At 49.1% G+C, this 20157-nt stretch overlaps 1 protein-coding gene across 5 annotated transcripts in view; it reads left to right on the plus strand.

Annotated features, from left to right (window-relative positions):
* TMEM164 (transmembrane protein 164) overlaps window positions 1-20157 on the plus strand; it is a 173250-nt gene that overhangs the window by 147104 nt on the left and 5989 nt on the right. For all 5 annotated transcript variants that reach the window (XM_043570780.1, XM_043570783.1, XM_043570779.1 and 2 more), the window contains one exon: window positions 19910-20010. In XM_043570780.1, the coding sequence (XP_043426715.1) occupies window positions 19910-20010 (101 nt within the window). The remainder of the gene's footprint in view (window positions 1-19909; window positions 20011-20157) is intronic.

The following is a 20157-nucleotide window of genomic DNA, read 5'->3' on the forward strand; positions in this document are numbered from 1 at the left end:
GGTTCTTGAAATTCGTTTTGATATATGAGTGCTTTGGATTACAAGCATGTTTCCAGGACGAATTATGCTCGCAAACCAAGGCTTCACTGTATTTATTATAATTAAGATGCTGTGGGAGTGAGGGAGAGGGCAAAGTCTATGAGGCCCCGGGATCTTGGTCTGGGTGGCTGAAGGAAGATAGGGTACCAGTAATGGAGAAGGGGACACAGAAGGAAGGAACATGTTTTAGGAAGGAAGATTGTTGTTCTTTACTTGAGTTTCAGATACTTCTAGGCTATCAGGCTGAGATGTCCAGGAGGCAGTTGAATGGAATATTCTGGCACAGTTCATGGGAGTCTTGGCTAGAGGCAGACTTCAGTGTCCTTGGTGTAAAGGTGGTGCATACAATCATGGGAGCGGAAGAAATAGAACTTGGAAAAAAGGCCTTGGGTGGGGGAACATTGACCTGTGAATAGTAGACGAGGGGGAGAGGAGTTTAAGGAGATTGCAGGACCTGTCAGAGCAGTAATAGGAATGGCCAGCTCTCCTGGAAGCTAGGGCAGTAGACCTGTTCATCCGAGAAGTAGTGATCAGGAGCGCCGCATTTCAGAGAGTTCTGGTAAAGTAAGGCCATTGGAGAAGTGGGAATGGGAAGGAAGGCAGGCGTTAAAGGTGTTAAAGAAGGAGGGGTTAAGGGTGTTGCAAAGCTAAGGGAGGGATTTCTCTCTCCCCACATCTTCCTTTTCCTGCCTTTCCTTCCCCCTCTCCTCCCCTTTCCTCTCTGCCCAAGGCTAGGCATGGTCAGGTGTGAAGATGAAGGCCAGTAGTGAGAGGGAGCAGTGAGGGTGCTAGGGAGGAAGGGGAGTGGGTGAATCACAGGTGATGGCACCTGCTGAGAACGAACGGGCTCTGTGGTGGATTGGGATGGGCACTGACAGGAGAAATAAGTGGTATGGGAGAAAGAATTCTAGACTTTTCTGTGCTGTCCACTAGAATTCTCGGTAATGATGGGGATGATCTATAGCTGCTGTGCTCAGTTGTGTAGCCGCCAACTCCGTGTGGCTCCTGAGCAGAAGAAACATGGTTAGTGTAACCAAGGAACTAGGAGCAAGGAATTTCATGTTTGATTTAAGTTGAATGAATTTGCACTGAAATCGAAGTAGCTGCAGGTCTTTAGTCGGTACCATATTGGACAACATGGCTCTAGAAGGTTGATGACTAGCGCTTGAGGGGGCCCTCCTGAAACACATTTCCTTGCATTTTCCCAGCGCTGGACTGTAAAGTGACCCAATTTCTCCAGGAGGGCTCAGCAGCCTGAATGGAGGGGCAGGACATCTGGTTTGAGGCGTCTGTCCAAAGGTGGGGCTTTGTAAGTAGGATCGATGGTGTTGAAGATCCAGAAAGCGAGGGATGCATGGGGTTTGGGACAGAGTCTTGGTAATCTTGCCACACACTTGCCTCCTTTTGGGTTTCCGACTGAGGGCAGGCCACCCAAGGAACAATAACAGAACGGGAAATAGAGTTCTTACTTTATTTATTTATTTTAATGTTTCTTTTTGAGAGAGAAAAAGAGAACGCCAGTGGAAGGGGGGTGCAGAGAGAGAGGGAGACACAGAATCTCAAGCAGGCTCTGGGCTCTGAGCTGTCCACACAGATCCTGATGTGAGGCTCGAACTCAAATGAACTGCGAGATCATGACCTGAGCCGAAGGCGGACACTTAAGTGATGGAGCCACCCAGGCGCCCCAGGTCTTCTTTTATTATTAGCTGATCAAGCACCCAGCCGCTCCAACACAGGCAGGGCTGCTTCGGCTGGCTGGGCTGGAGCCTGTAGCTTTGGTCTTGGCACGCTCCGTCCCCTGAGAATCTAAAGTGGCCAGATCTGTAGCGTGAGCCTGAACTTATTCCCCATCCAGGCAAAGGAACTGGGAAGCCTGAGAGGAAATCGAACAGGCCTGGCTGCCTGCCGATGGGATGGTTGTGACACACACTCAATAAACAGTGAAAAGTGTGCGCTGCCCATTCCGAAGCGGGACTACCTGCTTTCAAATCCTGGTCCTGCAACTTTCCCAGCTGTGTGACCTTGGCTAAGTGTCGTAACTTGTCTGCGTTTCCATTTCTTCATGTGTGAAACAAGAACGATTGTACTTCCCCAAAGGGTTTTAGTGAGCGTTAAATGTATCAGTGTATGTGAGGTGCTTGTGATAGCGGCCGTCACTCAGTTCACACTGCATAAGTCTGCTCTTCATATGGTTTCTGTTTGCCAAGGTACCCTGACTCTGCCCTCCTAATATCATAAAATGTGGTCCGGGCAGTTTCTTCGGATGTCACTGTTAGCAGGTGCTCCCTGGGGGATGAACTGGTGAGGGGGTGTGGGGTAGTGTGTGGTGAGGTGGATAAGGAGTTCCCTCTGTCCACCTGGGAGTAGAGGGGCCTAGTTCAAGTGATCGGTCACGGGGCCCAAGATGGTATGGAAGGAAGGGCGAGGAGGAAGTCCACGGAGGGGCGGGAATCACGGGATCAGAGGTCACCAGGACGTCTGTAGGTACCTGTACAAGTAGGAGTTGAGGATGTGGAATCTGAAATTACGGGGAAACTGTGGTCAGATAAATGTAACTGAGGCGGGGTGGTCGGGGTGCTCACTGAAGCCGTTTGGGTAGTAAGGTGGCGTTGAGGTGCAGGTCTGGAGGGTTGAGGAGGTTCAAGAGGCCATGAGGTTAGAATGTTAGAAGGGCCCCTCCTGCAGATGTTGGAATCACCCAGAATGCTGGCAGGAGAAGGCCTGATATAAAGAGGAAGCCTGTATGCAAAGCGAGACTGATCTGGGTTGAGTCTGACGGTGACCGGGGGGGGGGGGGGCGGGGGGGTGGACCGTGGTGAAGAAGAGAACGTGAAGCTTGGAAGAAAGAAGAGTAAACGTCCAGCAGCAGTAACGGGAGGGGGTTCTTCAGCTCCCCCTCTCCCCCACAGAAGCTTGCTGTGAGCCTAGGTGGAGGAGGAGGAGGAGTCTCTGCTCAGAGCACCCAGAGGGAGAAGCAGTGTCCTGGGGGAGAGCCGGGTCTCTGTAGGGAGAGGAGGTGCAAGGACCATTCTGTGCGAAGCTAGTGGGTGTGAAAGGATTTGCCGGTGCTGGGACCAGGTTTCCAGAGGTATCCTCCTCCAGTCTGGAGAGAAGTCAGCTGCAGGATGGGTGTAGGAGAGCGACCGCACACAGCTTTAGGACCTGCAGGGCTGGTGATCTAGTTCCTTGCTCGGGGAACTCCCTCCCCTTTTCCTCATCCCTGTGGGTTTTTTTGGTTGGGTGAGTGTGGTGGTTTTATTTAGGAAGGAATGAATGAATGAATGAATGAATGATTTATTTATTTATTTATTTAGAGAAAGAGAGAGGGTGAGTAGAAGAAGGGCAGAGAGAGGGAGAGACAGAATCCCAAGCAGGCTCCATGCCATCGGTGCAGAGCCCGATGCACGGCTTGATCTCATGCACTGCAAGACCATGGCCCGAGCCAAAATCAAGAGTCGGATGGATGCTCAACTGAGCCACCCAGGTGCCCCACTTTATATATATATATATATATATATATATATATATATATATATATATATATATACAGAGAGTGCACGTGAATGGGGGGGAGAAGGGCAGAGGGAAACAGAGAATCTTAAGCAGGCTCCATGCTCAGTGTGGAACCCGACACAGGGCTCGATTTCACAACCCTGGGATCGTGACCTGAGCTGAAATCAAGAGTCAAACACTCAACCAGCTGAGCCACCCAGATGCCTCCTAGGCAGAGGTTCTTAACATGGGGTCCACAACTAGGGATTAAGGGGTCCATTAAGTTGGGTGGGAAAAAAACATCATACCTTTTTTTTTCCCCCACTAACCTCGGCCAGAAATGCAGCCCTCAAATGTAGGCAACAAGTGCCAGTGACGGTAGCCATACCTGAGACTTTAATGTCACTAGCAATCACAGACAACTTCCTCTCACATTACAGTGGCCGCAGACAGCTCAGAATACTGTTTATGCCCTTTGCTGCCTTGAAATTGCTTAGACCCGCTGCTGGATCTCATTTAAATGTATTAGTAAAGAAACATGGAAGTACTGAATTACAGATCTATTTTTCCTATCTTGATAACTCTGCTTTAATATCATTGGCTTCTTTTGTAACTCTTTGCCTTTTAGGCATTCAGAACACCATTCTGGGGAGTGGTTCATGGGTGCCCTACGCTGTCTGGGGGAGGTGGGGGGTTGGGAGAGGTTGGGGGGAGGACCCCTGCCTGGCTCCAGGAGGGTGAAGAAGCCCGGCCTCCAGGCTGCTTGGAAACCCCTTTCTATTTCACTAGAGGGAGCCCTTGTTTCAGAATTGGGGAGCCGGGACTCCCAGGCTTCAAAACAGGGGGAGAAGGGTGTTTTGAAGTATAAGCAAATCAAATGGCCTTTGGGGACATTTCAGGAAACTGAGGTGTAAGAACCCCCAATGTTGTTCGAAGCAGGCAAGCCCTGCCTCTCTTGAGATAAGCTTTAAGCTCATCTCCTGGAGGATGAGGGTTGGGATGCCTCTGGCCACTGTGCTAATTTCTAGGACAGTTAAAGCAAGAGTACTTTGGCCAGTGAGGGCTTGAAAACCAGCTCCAGGGTCACACTGATCTCAGTTTGCCTGTTTCTCCCCTACCCCCCTTTAGCTCATCCCCCACCCCCATTCTTGTTCAACTAGCCTTAGGATGCTGGGAAAGTTCTCTTCCACTGGCTTGCACTTTGCTGGCCAGGCGAGGGGGCAGGGGAAAGGCCAAGGGGCTCAGGTAGGGTGAGGGAAGAGCTGTGGAATCTGAAACAATGGCCAAGGGCTGAGGCTTGGGCAAGTGGTGGACAGGAGAGTTTCTGAGAACCATGGGGTGCCCCCACCGAAGACTAAGGAGTTGGGTCTCAGGAATGCTTTACAGGAGCAGAGGATTAAGTCAGGTACTTCTGACTGTGATTGTAAGCAGCTCCCAGGAAGCCCTGCTTCTCATGTCTGGCCGGTTGTGGCCCCTCTCCTGGATTCAAGTCTCTGGGGCAGGGCCCAGGAACCTGCATTTTCTACACGGGTTCTCAAAGTGTGGTTCTTGGACCAGCGGCAGCAGCAGCCTAACTGGGGAACTTGGTGGAAGTACAAATTCTCAGGTTCCTGACTGTAGGTCCTATCCCACACCTACTGAATCAGAAAGTCTGGGGTGCAGCCCAGAAACCTCCCTTGTAACAAGCCCTCCAGTGTGTGTCTGGGGGAGTTGTGATGCCAGCTGAAGTCTGAGCGCCACTCTCCTGAGAGGATTTTTTTTTTTAATTTTTAAAAATGTTTTTATTATTTTTGTTTCTGAGGGAGAGAGAGGGAGGGAGGGAGGGAGGGACAGACACAGAGAGACAGACACAAAAAATCCCAAGCAGGCTCCAGGCTCCCAGTTGTCAGCACAGAGCCTGATGCGGGGCTCAAACCCATGAACCGTGAGATCATGACCTGAGCCAAAGTTGGATGCTTAACCCACTGAGTCACCCAGGTGCCCCTCCCCTGAGGGGTTCTGATTCAGGCTGAAGGTTAGGTCTCACTGCCTCAAATGATCCAAGAGTTGCTCCCCCCTCCCCCGCCCACCACCTTGCTGAAAGCTCACCAGAGACCCGGCTGACGCTAACTATGTGACTTGCGCGAGGCGCAGTGGTGTGTTACGTTTCAGTAGTGCTTTTCCGTAGACTAGCTCCATGCTCCTTTAGCTTTTCTATTCCTGCAAAGCTCCAGCAAGGTCCAGAGGGCCCGCAATTGGCCTGTAAGCGGGACAGTGCTGCTTAGAGGGGTTTTGATCCACACGTGTGGTCCTGTAGCAACATACTAAGCGTGGAAGCTGGGACCTGGGTCTCTAGACTCCAGTGCTTAATCTGCTAGGACAGGTCCACCTGCTGGATTCTTTGCCAGCTCAGGGTCCTCACTCTGCATGCTGTTGGCAGGGGGCTGGCTGTGAGGCTCGTAGATGAAGGTGGGTCTTTAAGTTGCCTCAGCCAGAGGCTGTGTGGCCCAGTCAGCCCCCGCTAGGCACTTTGAAGGTGAAGCCTGGCCTGAATGGACTCCGTAGCCCCCCAGGATAGGAAGTTGACAAGATGGGCCTTCCACATGGACACCTAACTTAGGGCAGTCTCTGTTTTCTTGTACGTTAAACAGACTATAGGGTCCAGTTCATTTGGTCGAATGCCTGGATGGAAGGGAAACCGGACTTGGGCCTGTGCTCAGTGGCTGAGAATAGGAATCCCATATCCATGGCCACTGTGGGATCATGCCACCCAGGGCTGTATCTCCTGGGCAGTGAAGGCTTGCAGAAGCTGGAAATCAAGGCGTCTCATTTAGAGAGGGCCCAAAGGTGGGTTGGCAATGCTGTTAGGAACTGAAGTAGTCATCCTCTTCCCTGTCCCCAAACCTGCACCTTCTCTGATGTTCCCTATCCCATTGAGTGGTACCACTATCCACTCATTACCCACGCCAGAAATCTACAGATAATCATTGGCCCTTCATTCCCCTTCTCTTCCGTATCCAGTCAGTGACCAAATCCTGTCAGTTTGACCTCCTGATCATTTCTTGAATTCATTCCCATCACTCCAGCTTGAGTTTGGATCAGATCATCCCTGATTTGTTCTATTGCAACAGCCTCAACAGTGGTGTTCCTGCCTCTAGCCCCCCTCTACTTCTTTTTTTTTTAAGTGTATTCATTTTGAGAGAGATCGCACACGTGTGCATGGGAGGGGTAGAGAGATGGGGAGAGAGATTCCCAAGCAGGCTCCGTACTGTCAATGCAGAGCCTGACGTGGGGCTCGATCTCACAAACTATGAGATCATGACCTGAGCCAAAATCAAGAGTCGGACACTCAATCAGGCGCCCTTAGCCTTGATTTATTTCAGTCCGCAGCCAGACTGTAAGCTCTGTCCCTCGCTTCAGAGTGTCATCTGAGGCCCAGCAGCATCTGGGGGCCAGTTAGAAATGCAGGCTCTCAGTCCCCACCCCAGACCTGCTGCACCGGAACCTGCCTTTTAACAACATCTCAAGGTGATTTGTAAAGTCCCAAATATCTGATGTAGCCAACAGAATTCTTCATAAGGTGGCTCTTGTCCCTTGTTTATCCCTCTCCCCTTCATGGCAGTCCAGTGATTCCAAACTGTATACAGTCTTCAAACATACTGGGCTGTTTACTTCACTCTTCCTGCAAATCTTTATGGAACCCCTACTTTGTGCCAAGCACTTGCCGGGGATAAAGTCATGAGCAAAACAGATACATATGCTTGCTTTCACTAGCTTACATTGTTATGGAAGGAGACAGTAAATAAATAAATGAAATATATAGTGTGTTAGATAATGTTACGCTCCATAAGGGGAGAGGTAAAGCAGAGTCAAGGGTATAGGGATGCTGGATGGTTGGAGAGGTTGCATGTTTACATGAGGTAGCCTCTTTTTATTTTTATTTATTTTTATTTTTATTGTTAAGTTTGTTTTGAGAAAGAAGGGGGAAGAGGCTGGAGTTCTTACTCATGAACCATGAGATCATGACCTGAACCAAAATCAAGAGTCTGACGCTTAACTGACTGACTGAGCCATGCAGGCACCCTGAGGTAGCCTCATTTAAAGGGAAGGCCTCACTGAGAATGTGACATTTGAGTGAAGGCTCGTAAGCAAGGGAGTGAGCTATTGAGTACCTGGTGGAGGGATATGCCAAGAAGAGCAAATAAGCATACGGGACCGAGACACAGGAGTGTTTCTAGAATATTCCAGCAACAGCAAGTAGGTCAGTGTCTAGAGCCATGTGAAGGAAGGGGTAAGTTGCAGGAGATGAGGTGAGAGAGGTACTATTATAGATGAGGGGGCAGATCATATATAAGGCCTCGCAGACCACAGTAAGGACTTGGCATTTTATTCTTAGGGAGGTCAGAGGCCATTGGAGGGTTTTTAGCGGTGGACTCACATGATCTGAATGAATTTTTAAAGGGGTCACCCAGTTGTTCTACTGAAATTAGACCACGGGGGACAAGGGTAGAAGCAAGGAGACGTGTAAGTGTTGTTTGTAGTAACTCAGGTAGGCAACGATAGTGGCTAGGGTACTGACTGGAGCCAGAGAAGAGTCCCTGGATTCTGGATACATGCTGAGGGTTCAGCCAACAGGATTTGCTGATGGATCAGATACAAGGTGTGAGCGCAAGAGGGGTCAAGGATGACTCTCGAAGGTTTTTAACTTTAGTGACTTAGATGGATGACCATGAACCTAGATCAAGAAGACTAGGAGAAAGGATTTGGGCTTGTTTATTTCTTTTTGGGGGGGCGTTGGGGAGTGGAAGTGCTCTTCCAGTTATCTATTTTTGTGTAGCAAACATCCTAAAATGTAGTGACTGAAAACAGTGGCTTATTATTGGAGTACACCAAACGATAAATCTCCTGTACACTGAAGGAAACCGTCAACAAAATGAAAAGGCAACCTACTGAATGGGAGAAGATATTTGCAAGTGATAGATCTGCCAAGGGGTTCGTATCCAAAATATATAAAGAACTTACACAACTAAACACCCCAAACCCAAATAATCCAATTAAACAATCGGCAGAAGACCTGAATAGACATTTTTTCCAAAGAAGACATACAGATGGCCAACAGGTGCTCAACGTCACCAATCATCAGGAAAATGCAAATCAAAACCACTGTGACTTACCACCTCACACTGGTCAGAAAGGCTAGTATCAAAAAGACCAGAAACAGCAAGTGTTGGTGAGGATGTGGACAAAAGGGAAACCTCAGGCACTGTTGGTGGGAACCTAAACTGGTGCAGCCACTGTGGAAAACAGTGTGGAGGTTCCTCAAAGAGTTAAAAAATAGAAATACTGTACAATCCAGTAATTCCGCTACTGGGTATCTGACGAAAATGAAAACACTAACTGGAAAAGATATATGCACTCCTGTGTTTATCGCTGCATTGTTTACAATAGCCAAGATATGGAAGCAACCCAAGTGTCCATCAGTAGATGAATGGATAAAGAAGATGTGATACACACACACACACCCCATATTGGAATATTGGCCATAAAAAGGGGGGGGGACCTTGCCATCTGTGATAACATGGATGGACCTAGAGGGTATTTTGCTAACTGAAATAAGTCAAAAAAAAGACAAATGCCCTATGATTTTCGTTTATATGTAGAATCTAGAAAACAAAACAGATGTACAAACAAAAACAGAAACAGACTCATAAATACACAGAGCAAACTGGTGGTTGCCAGAGAGGAGGGAGCTTGGTGGGGGGGGGGGGGATGGGCAAAATTGGTGAAGGGGATTAAGAGGTACCAAAAAAAACCCCCAATGGCCCCATTATTTTTCACAACAGTGCGGGTGGACTGGGTCATTCTTTGTTATGGACTGAATGTTTGTGCCCTCCCCGCCCCCACAAGTTCATATGTTGAAACCCTAACTCCTGATGCGATTGTATTTGGAGATGGAGACTTTGGGAGGTAATTAGGGTTCAATTAGGTCACGAGAGTGGAGCTTTTCGATGAACAGGATTGGTACTTTTATAAGAGGCCAGATAGCTCCCTAGCCCCTCTTACCTTGTGAGGATACAGCAAAAAGATGGCTGTCTCTGAACCAGGAAGTGGGTTCTCACCAGACACCAATCGGCCAGTGCCTTGGTTCTAGACTTTATGGCTTTCAGAACTGTGAAAAAAATAAATTTCTATTATTGCAAGCCACCCAGCCTATGGTATTTTATTATGGCAGCCCCAAGCTACTAAGATAATTTTTCTATTCGTCCTGCCTGGGCTCACCTGGAACAGTTGGGATGGCTTGGGCCTCTCTACCTGCAGGGCCTTTCCTGGCATGGGGGTCTCCAGGCGGCATTCCAAGAGGGCAGGCTCCAGTGCACAGGTGAAAATCAAGCCTCTGATTGCATCCTGTATGACGATATCCCATGAGTCAAAGCAAGTTACGTGGCTGAGCCAGGTGGGCCAAATGGCCAAATCAGTGTGGGAGGGTATGACATAAGCGTGTGGATACCAGGAGGTCATGATTCACCCAGAGCCATTACTGTAATGATCTCCCGTAGGAGCCAAGATCAGAAGTTTAAGGAAGTGAGATGCCCATTTAGGTATCCAAGTGCAGATAGTGAGTAGGCTGTGTGATATATGAGCCTGGAGTTCAAGGCCGAGGTCCAGGCTGAGCTGTAAATGCTGGAGTCATCAGCACATAGGTGGTATTAAAGCCATGAGATTGGTTGAAATCACTGAGGGAATGAAAGTATGGAGAGAAAAGAAAATCTCCGAGTTCTGCAGCCTTGACCCTCCATTGTTTAGAGGTCAGGGAGCGGGGAAGAAGAAACACTAGAGGACAGTGATAAGGAGCAGGTTGTGAAGCAGGAGGGGAATGAAGACAGAGCAGTGTCCCAGAAGCCAGGTAGAGAATTTTTCAAGAACAGAAGTTTGCAGGTGTGTAAAATGAAGCCTGAGAATTGACCATTGGGTGCAGGAATGAAAAAGTTTTTTGTGGGGTGCCGGGGTGGCTCAGTCAGTGAGGCATCTGACTCTTGATCTCAGCTCAAGTAGTGATTCTGGGTCTTGACTTCAAGCCCCACGTTGGGCTCTGCACTGGGTGTGAAGCCTACTTTTTAAAAAAGGTTATTTGTGACCCTGTGGGGAGCTGTTTCGGTGGAGAGGGTGGTGGGGGAGGTAGAAGTGGAAGCCGGATTAGGGCAGATTAAGAGAGAATGGGAAGAGGAATTGTGGACAGGGAGTATGGACAAGTACTGTCGATAAAATTAGGTGAGGCACATATATAGTTTCTAATGTTCTAGTAGCCACACTCAGAAGAGGTCAAAGAAACAGGTGCAGTTAATTTTAATCATACATCTTATTTAACCCAGTAACCAAAATATTATCATTCCAGTGTAACCAGTACAAAATTATTACCAGGATATTTTACATCCTTTGAAATCCAGTATGTATTTTACCTTAACAGCTCGTCTCACTTCAAACTAGCCACGTCTCGTGGGCTCAGGAGCCACACAGGAGTCACAGTAGTGACTGGTCCAATAGCTACCCTGTTGGATAATGGAAGTCTAAAGAATTTTTTCAAGGAGTTTTGCTCTAAAGAGGGGCAGAGGATTGAGGGGGCAGCAACGTCAGGTGTTTATTTGTGTTAGAGTGGGAGCTATTATAGTATATTTTGTTTATGAGCTGATGGGAATAATCCAACAGAGGAGAAGAAATGGTTGATGTTAAGGAAAAACGGAAGCGGGGCCGCCTGGGTGGCTCAGTCGGTTAAGTGTCCCACTCTTGATTTCGGCTCAGGTCATGATCTCGGTTCATGGGATTGAGCCTTGTGTTGGGGGCTCTGCGCTGTTAGTGTGGAGTCTGCTCAGGATTCTCTTTTCCCTCTCTCTCTGTCCCTCCCCGGCTCAAGCTCTCCCTCTCTCTCAAAATAAATAAACTTAAAAGAAAAAGAAAAAGACCAAGTAGTTGCTGGAGTCCTACCGAGCAGGTGAGAAGGGACACGATCTGGATACAAATGGGAAGGCTGGCCTTGGCGAGGGTCCTGGGCAGTTCATCCATGGTAACAGGGGTGATGGCCAAGCACACTGAACACCGATGCAGACAGGTGGTTAGATGCAATCATGAGAGCTCTGAAAGCTTTTGCCTGATTCGTTTTATCTCCGTGAAGTAGGAGGCAAAGTCATCATCTGAAAGTGAGGATGAGGTAGCTATACTGAAGGGTAGAGAAGAGAGGAGAAAATATTGTTGTCTGAGAGGGTGAATGGACTGGGGAAGTATAGTGCGATTGCCTGGCGACACGAAAGATGCACTTGAGGTCTGTGATCACGAATTTCAAGTGAGAACAGTCAGCACTGTTTTTTTTCTCCAGGCACATTCAACTGTGTGGGTGCAAGCAAGGAATGAGGAGGAGATTGGAATTTAACCAGGGCTGGGTTGTGTGTGTGTGTGTGTGTGTGTGTGTGTGTGTGTGTCTCCAAGATGAGTATGATCGTGAGAGGCGCCGTGGAGTCAAAGGTGTCTGCCAGGGATAATTAGAATGATGGGCCATGGAATCCAAGGAGGGGAGCAGGAGCTGTGAGGAACAGGAAAAAAAAAAAAAGGTGGTAGGACCTATGGATCACAGATTCCGGCAGGATCAAAGAAGTGTCGGGGTAAGGGTGAGCGAGTGTAAGACAGAAGCGGTCATTGAAGATGGAATATTTGACTTCTGGGGGCGTTGCAGATATTCAAAGTTCTGAGGCTTCAGAATGGCCATGTGAGTGAATGGCTGAGGCGCCGTAGAGGACAGGGTCCCTGAGGAGAGGGGGCCAAGGAATGGAGGGGTTGGGATGCTGGAAGGTTCATCCAGGCATTCGTTGAAATTATCAAGAAATAGGACAGGAATGGTTTTCAGGGGAGTGGTATAACATCCTCAAGGGATGTTGAGGGCCATGACCCATATGTGTGTAGACAGCCCTAAAAGGGAAGACTAGTGGGAGGTATGGGGTAGTGGTTGTAGGGCTTTAGAGAGGAAGGAGGCTTGGTGGTCTGGAAACAGCAATGCAACGGAAGAGGTTACCTACTCTACTACGTACATGGGCTCAAGGAGAAAAACCAGTGACTACTTTTGAAGGCTAGAGGTGTAGCAGGCTCCTTGTGGGGAGAGGTAGGTTGGGTAAGAGCAAAAGGATGAAGGGGACATTCAGAGAAGTGATTGAAATATTGGGAATGTGGCTAACGATTTCTCTGTGATTTTGCATGTTCTGTTCCCTTTGCCTGGAATTCCCTTCCTTGCCTTGTACACCTGAAAAACTTTCCTTCATCTTTTACCACCTAACTCCTGCATCACTATTTTCCTGAAATTGCTGCAGCCAAGATTACCAGTGAGCAGCACGTGGCCAAACCCAGTGGCAGTATTTGTCTTTCTCTCTATAGAGAAGCGTGTTCCCAGTGAATTTTTAAAAAATGTTTATTTATTTTGAGAGAGAGAGAGAGAGAGAGAGAGAGAGAGAGAGAGATCCCCCATGAGCGGGGGAGGGGCAGAAGCAGAGAGGGGGACAGAGGATCTGAAGTGGGTTCTGTGCTGCCAGCAGAGAACCCAATGCGGGGCTTGAACTCAGGAACCATGAGATCATGACATGAGCCGAAGTTGGACACTTAACTGACTGAGCCATCCAGCTGCACCCTTCCCCCAGTGGAATTTTCTGTGATGGTGGGAATGTCCTGCCTCTGCACTGCCCAATATGGTAGCCACTAGCCACATGTAGTTACTGAGCACTTTGAAATGTGGCTGGTGCGACTGAGGAATCAAATTTCCAATTTTATTTCATTTTAATTCCTTCACATGTAAATTGTCACAGGTAGCTCGCGGGCTAATCTCCTCTTCAGTCCCGTCTTCTTTGGGGATCCTTTTTGTTCTGGCAACTATTGCTGGGTCCCAGGCTCTGTCCTTGGTACTTGAATCTCATTCTGTGGGCCTCTTCCTCGCTGATCTCTCCATCCCAAGCTCTGTTTCCAGGTCCTTTCTCTCCTGAGCTCTGCACGCGGATACCCCGTAGGCATTCGGTATCAGTGTGCTCCAAACTGAACTCCTCTCTCCCCTAAATCAATTCAGTTACTGAAGTCACAGACTTGGGAGCCACCCTCCCCACCTCCCTCCTGTCCAGCTGGTAGCCAGCTCATCCGTATCTGTGCAGTGGCGTCCAAACCTGTCTTCAGTCTCGCCCCTCTCCAGCCCACCGTCCACACGGCCAGAGCACGTTGATTCGCTGACATGTCAATCTGACTGTGCGTGTCCGTTTAAACCTCTCAATGGCATCTCATTGCGCGTCGGATAAAGGCCCAGTTCCTGGCCATGTGGCCAATGAGGTTCTTCATGACCTGACCCCACTTGCCTGTCTCTCTGGCTCCATGTCTTGACACATGTCCCCTCCCACTTGATGCTGCACTGACACAGACCTGCTGGAGACTACATGCGACCAGCGTGCCGCGTCACACCTCCACACTTCTTTCAGGCTATCCCAGCTCCCCGAATACCCTTTCCCTCTTGCAGGCTCCGATCCCAGCTCCTCCTCAACGCTTCTTCAAAACCCACCTCAGCCGTCACCTCCAGCCACCCTTCCTCTGTGTCCCATCACCCACTGTGCTTTCAGTTATCACACCACCCTGTTGTTCACTCTTATGCTGCCGGGCAGTTCTCGAGGGCAGTTCTCGTTATCCCCACTCCCGAGCATGGAGTCTGGTGCCCAGCCTCATCCCCTTGGTGGAAGCCCTTCCTGGGTGGGCTTATAGGATGGGAGACAGGGCCCCCGGGAGGCCTCTGGGGATCTGTCTTTGCTGCTGCTGGTGGTGCAGTTGACTTCTTTCCCAGCATGCGTGACGCTTCCTTCTGGTAGAAATCGATTTCAGAAAAAGCTATTATCTTGGTTCCCCCTACCTTTAGAGATGAAACGCTTCTATCCTCCTGGGAATCAAGATGCTAGCAGAAAATGTCACATTTCTTTCTTCAAGTAGGAAAAAAAAGTTTTATGTGTTTAATTTTTCTGAAAGTGCTCAAGTTTCTATTTGCCTTTGGAAGAAACCTGGTTTTTCACTTGGATTATCCCAAGGGCCATATTCAGGTGTATGGAAAAAAGGAAATGTGCGTTTGCATACAATTTGCATATATCTATGCAGAGTGGATCATTTATTCTCCGGGTGCTTGCTTTTTTTTTTTTTTTTAAGTTTTCAGAGAAATCGAATCTTTGATTATCTTTGCAATGAAAAGAACCAACAACAGTAAAAAGGCAGTGGAAACCACAGTCAAAGCCCCCACCTCAGGGCGCCTGGGTGGCTCATTTGGTTAAGCATCCGATTCTTCATCTCAGCTCAGGTTTTGATCTCAGGGTGGTGAGTTCAAGCCCCACGTTGGACTCCGCGCTGGGCGTGAAGCCTACTTAAAAGAAAAAAAAAAAAAGCAAGCTCCCCCATCACAGGGAAGATCACGTCTTTGCAAGATTCCCTTGTCTTCTTCCAGGCTTTTTAGGAGATTTTGGATGGCTGTGGTTTTGCCATGCTAAAAATAGCAGCCGCCTGCTGTGTGCCAGCTAGCTGCTCTGTTTACTTTTCTATATCTCCTATTCCACTCAGCAGCCCCAAGAGGTGGATGTTACCTCCAGTCTTCATACAGGAAGGGCTCTTAGAGAGGCAGCACTATTTGCCCAAGGTCGCTCCCACCACCAATAGGCAATAGCAGAGGCAGGGTTCAAACCCAAAAGGCTGTCCAACCCCAAGCCCTTTGTTTTAAACCATTAAGCTCTATTTTCCATCATTGGCATACTGTTTGGTGTTCTGCCTTTTACACTTGCCATTACCAGCCAGGGACTTTTCCACACAGGCTCATGGTTTGGATGTCATTTGAATGGCGGTTGTCATTTGAATGGTGGTTGCATGGTATTGAGGTGCCAGAGTTTATCTCTCCCATTTGGTTTGTTTCCAGATCCTCCATATTGTAGGTGGTGCAACTGTAAATATCTTTGTGCAAATAAGGGCCATCTGTTGGGTTCTTTAGGCATTCGATGGTTGTCCTCAAAGTAGTATTGCCAAGCCAAAGGGTTTCATATGGTTTGAGGATTCTCTGGAAGGTCTGTGTATTCATTCTCTCACACGCTGATCATTTTTTGAGTGCCTGATGTGCACCAGGTGCTGGAGGGAACGGGGGCAGATTCAGAAATGGCTCCTCATTGATGGTCCACTGTGGGGTGGGTGGGGCAACAGAGTGAACGGTACTAAAGTGGGGGTTTGGGCAAGGGGCAGTGAGAACATGTACCCTTGGCAGTGTCTGAGTGTGTGTCCCTTTCCCCCGTAGCATAGGGCAGGGACTGCAGGGCAGGCGAGGTGCACAGTGAGGAGAGGGGCTGCCGCCTCCCTGCTTTCCCCAGGTCTGTGGCTAAGCTGCCTCCAGGCTGAGGACCTCCTGGCTGCCCCCTCCTGTACCTTTCCTGTGCCTGGCCCACGTGACCTCTCACTACCGCACAGCTGCCACTCAGGGAGAGCCAAGCAGAGGCTGGAGGGAAGGGACACCTGGGGAAAATGGCTCAGGGCTTGACGGGCCTGAGCACAAGCCTAAGCCCCTGCTGGTCCTCCGAGTCCCCTCTTACCCTTAATGTCCCCAGCAACCAGGGGACAGCACGGTGCCGAGTTCCCATTCATTCAGCACACAAAGTGTAAGTGCATAGCTCAGTGTCTTTTCACAAGCCAAGCGCTGTGCCAGATGCTAAAGAACACAGAATCCGACAAGGTCCCCCACTCCGAGGCACTCTGGTGTAGACGGGTAGACAGACCAGGAAAGAGACGGTACAACTCGGGGTGGCGTAGGACTGGACAAGTGGCAGCAGGGCCACTGAGCAGCGAGCAGCCCAGCGGTGTCTGAGAGCCCAGTGCCCTGCTCTGACTTTGATGCTGGCACCCCCCATCTCCCAGCCTCAGTGTCTCCATCTCTAAAATGGAGGGACGAGTTTGATGTGCTCGAAGGGCCTTCTGACTCCAGTGTGCTGTGAGCCTGGCTCTTGTTCCCATAGCAAGCCTGAGCTTCTCCCCCAGAAGACCTGCCTGGCTTCAGTCACCCCATCATATTCCTTCTCCTCTCCACCCTCCACCTCCCACCCCCATGGTGTTCCTTGGTGTTCTGCGTCTGGCCTTCGTTTCTCAGTCTACACGTGCCCCTATGACTCTGCTTGTGTTTGTGTGCCAATGACATGTATATCTGGATGTTCAGCCCCACCCTCTTCACTGAGTTTGTGCCTCATTATAATAATTAAAATAGTCAACATTTGTTAAATACCAGAAACCACACTATGACATGACTTAAATTATGTCATCTTTTGGGGCTCCTGGGTGGCTCAGTCAGTTAAGCGTCCGATTTCAGCTCAGGTCATTATCTCATAGTCCGTGAGTTCGAGCCCCGCATGGGGCTCTGTGCTGACAGCTCGGAGCCTGGAGCCCGTTTCAGATTCTGTGTCTCCCTCTCTCTCTGCCCCTCCCCTGCTCATGCTCTGTCTCTCTCTGTCTCAAAAATAAATAAAAACATTAAAAAAAAATGTCATCTCTGCAGAACCTGGGTGGCTCAGTCAGGTAAGTGTCCGACTTTGCCTCAGGTCACAATCTCATGGTTGGTGAGTTCGAGCCCCACAGAGGGCTCTCTGCTGTCAGTGCACAGCCCACCTCGGATCCTCCCTCTCCCTCTCTCTCTGCCCCTCCCCCACTTGCGCATGCACTCTCTCTCAAAAATAAACAAACATTAAATTATGTCATCTCATCTACCCAACAACTTTGAGAAGTAGGCAGTGGCACCCCCATTTTATAGAGGAGTGAAACTGAATTCAAGCCCTTGACGTCGATAAGTGACAAGAGCCAGGATTTGAATACCTGTGTCTGCAGGCTCCAGTGCCCACACGCTCTGCCACCGCGCTATTTCCCAGAGTGCTCTCAGCGGCCCGAGAGACATCTCCACTTGGATATTCTGCAGACACCTCAATTTCAACATGTCCAATATTGGCCTTATTGTCTGCCTACTTTCTGCCCCAATCTGCCTTCTCCTCTCTTCTCCATAACAATAAATGGCACCATAGGCCCAAGGAGGCCCAAGCTAGAAGTCTTTCTAGATTCGTCCTGACCCTTCCTCCCCAGCATCCAGCCTTACACCACATCCTGGTGGGTCCTTCTTCCACTTTTCTCCAGTCCTACTGCTGTTACCTTTGAGGGCCATCCATCCCCTTCCCTCTTTGGGTTCCTGCAGCAGCCTCCTTATCAGTCTCCCTGCCTCGATGTTCTCTGCTCCATTCCTTCCCCCATGCTGGCCTGCGTGACCTTTCTTGAGCACATGTCTGATCACATCACTTTCCTGCTGTTTTCTGGGCCTCTGCAGCAGAGCGCAAAGCTGGCCATCCATGGGCTGAAATCCATCCAAGAAGACGTGTTTTGTTTGGTCCGTTGAGCATTCTTAAAACATTTTGAATTATTTGCCAACATTTAAAAATCAGGAAATTCCACACGAAAGTTCAAATTTCTGGCTTCCCTTGCAAAACTGGAAAAAAAAAAAAAAACAACAACTGGCAACTCTGGGAACCACATCCCCACAGGACAGTGGTTGGATTGAGCTGAGTGGTGGTTGCCATCTTTAGAAGGGGCATGGGCTTTCCAGTTGGCCAGTATCCAGCATCCTTAATGTCTCTTAGTCTCTGGTCACTCTCCTCCCAATTTCCTACCTGAGCCTTGTGGCATCTGGGCACATGACCCTCCAAGTATAGGATGAAGCCCAAAGCCCCTCAGCGTGGCTCCTAAGGTCTTAGAGTAGACCAGCCCTCCACCAACATCTGGGTCTTACTCCTGGTCGCCACCCCTCTACACTGTCCACTGTGTCCCCAACTCTTAGCCATAGTTCTCTGAATTGCCTCACTCCCAGGAGCTCACGTCTGCCTTTGTGCGAGCTACTGGCTCTGGAATGTCTTGGCCCCTGGTTACATCCTTCAGGACTGCTCCATGTCCCCTCTACCAAGAAGCGGTCCTTGTTCCTACATCTTTTCTCCCCACCACCCACCCCCCCACCTCAAGCTGGGTTCTATTCGCCTATAATATGTAGCACAGACCACAGGCATCACACCCATCATATTGGGTTCTAATTGTCAATTGGCATGTTTGCCTCCCCCACCAGACTATGAGCCTGGACTGTAGGGAGCCTGTCTTCTTGATCTTCCTGTCCAGGGCTTGGAATATAACAGGTACTTAACAGCTGGTGAATGAATGGATGAATCAGTGAAAGACTGACTTGGGAAAATAACCACCCTGGGATGTAATGTTGGCGCCTACTTGCTTGGGGTGGAGGGTTCCAGTTTGCTTTCATTCTGGAGCCCCCCCGCCAAGTCCCCATTTAGAGTGACACCCCACAGCATTCTATAAGCCATGCACCTCCTCTGAAAGCTCTGGAATGCATCCAGGGCTACTGGGATGGTAGTTCCTAGTGATGGCTGGACGGAAAATACATCACTTTCGGTGCTCCAGGGGGAAGGAGTTGTGTAATGATTGGGAAATGGCATCGCCATTGGATGTGGCACGTTCTGTGGTTATTTGAAGAATAATGATGATGTGCTAAGGGCAGCATCTAACACCCATCGAACACTCACATCATACCCAATCCTGTATTACGAGTGCTCACTATATCATTGCCTTTATTCCTTGTGACAATTCTAAGAAGGAGGTAGGACTGGTATCCTGAGATTTAGGGGAGTTTCAACAACTTTTCCAGGGCCACGCAGGCAGTAAGAATCTAGACTTAAACCCAAATCTGCCTGTCATGACAGTTAACCTTCTCAACCACCCTACCATACTTCCTCAGTGGCATCCCTGTTTAGAAACATGAGGGAAAGATGAAAACAAACGTGAAAGGGAAGGACATATGAATATATATACAGTTAGATTCCAATTAGCAATTAAGAAAAAAAAGAAAAGCAACTCCTGAGGCATAGAGAAAACAACCAAGTGCGCGCACGTACACACACACACACACACACACACACACACACACGTTAGCAGGGTTGCATTTGGGTAGTAGAATGCTGGGGATGTTTTTCTTTGTTTTCTCCATCTTGTTTCCACTTTCTAGCATTTTCTGAATTTCCTTTAATGAGCATGCATTCCTTTCATAATAATAATAATAATAATAATAATAATAATAATAAAGAATCCTCCCTTCATAATGGCCCTGGCAGTATGTGACAGAACAGAGGGAATGGCTGGTGGGACTGGCTTTGAAGTAGATGTCACCGAGCAGCGAGGGGGTGTGTCAGCTGGCAGCGGCTGTGGCCTCAGCACCTGCACCTCAAGGGGCAAAGGAGAAGCGGGTCCCCAAGCCTGCCGTCTCACCATCTTCCCCTTTTTCCTCCAGGTGCTTACACCCCAGAGCCCCTCAGCAGTTTCCGGTGGGCCCTTCTCTCAACGGGCCTCATGTTCTTTTACCACTTCAGCGTCTTGCAGATCCTGGGCCTGGTAAGTTCGGTTCTGTTCCCCTTCTATCCCCTCCGTTTGGACTTCTCCATAAATCTTGATAATCCTGGTTGGCGCTGGTGTATCGTTTTGTTTTGAAAATACAAGATGCCAAAGGCCAGGATGTCACATTGTTGTGTCTGGGTTGCT

This window comes from Prionailurus bengalensis, chromosome X (assembly GCF_016509475.1).
Source record: "Prionailurus bengalensis isolate Pbe53 chromosome X, Fcat_Pben_1.1_paternal_pri, whole genome shotgun sequence".
In the NCBI taxonomy this organism is placed as follows: Eukaryota; Metazoa; Chordata; class Mammalia; order Carnivora; family Felidae; genus Prionailurus; species Prionailurus bengalensis.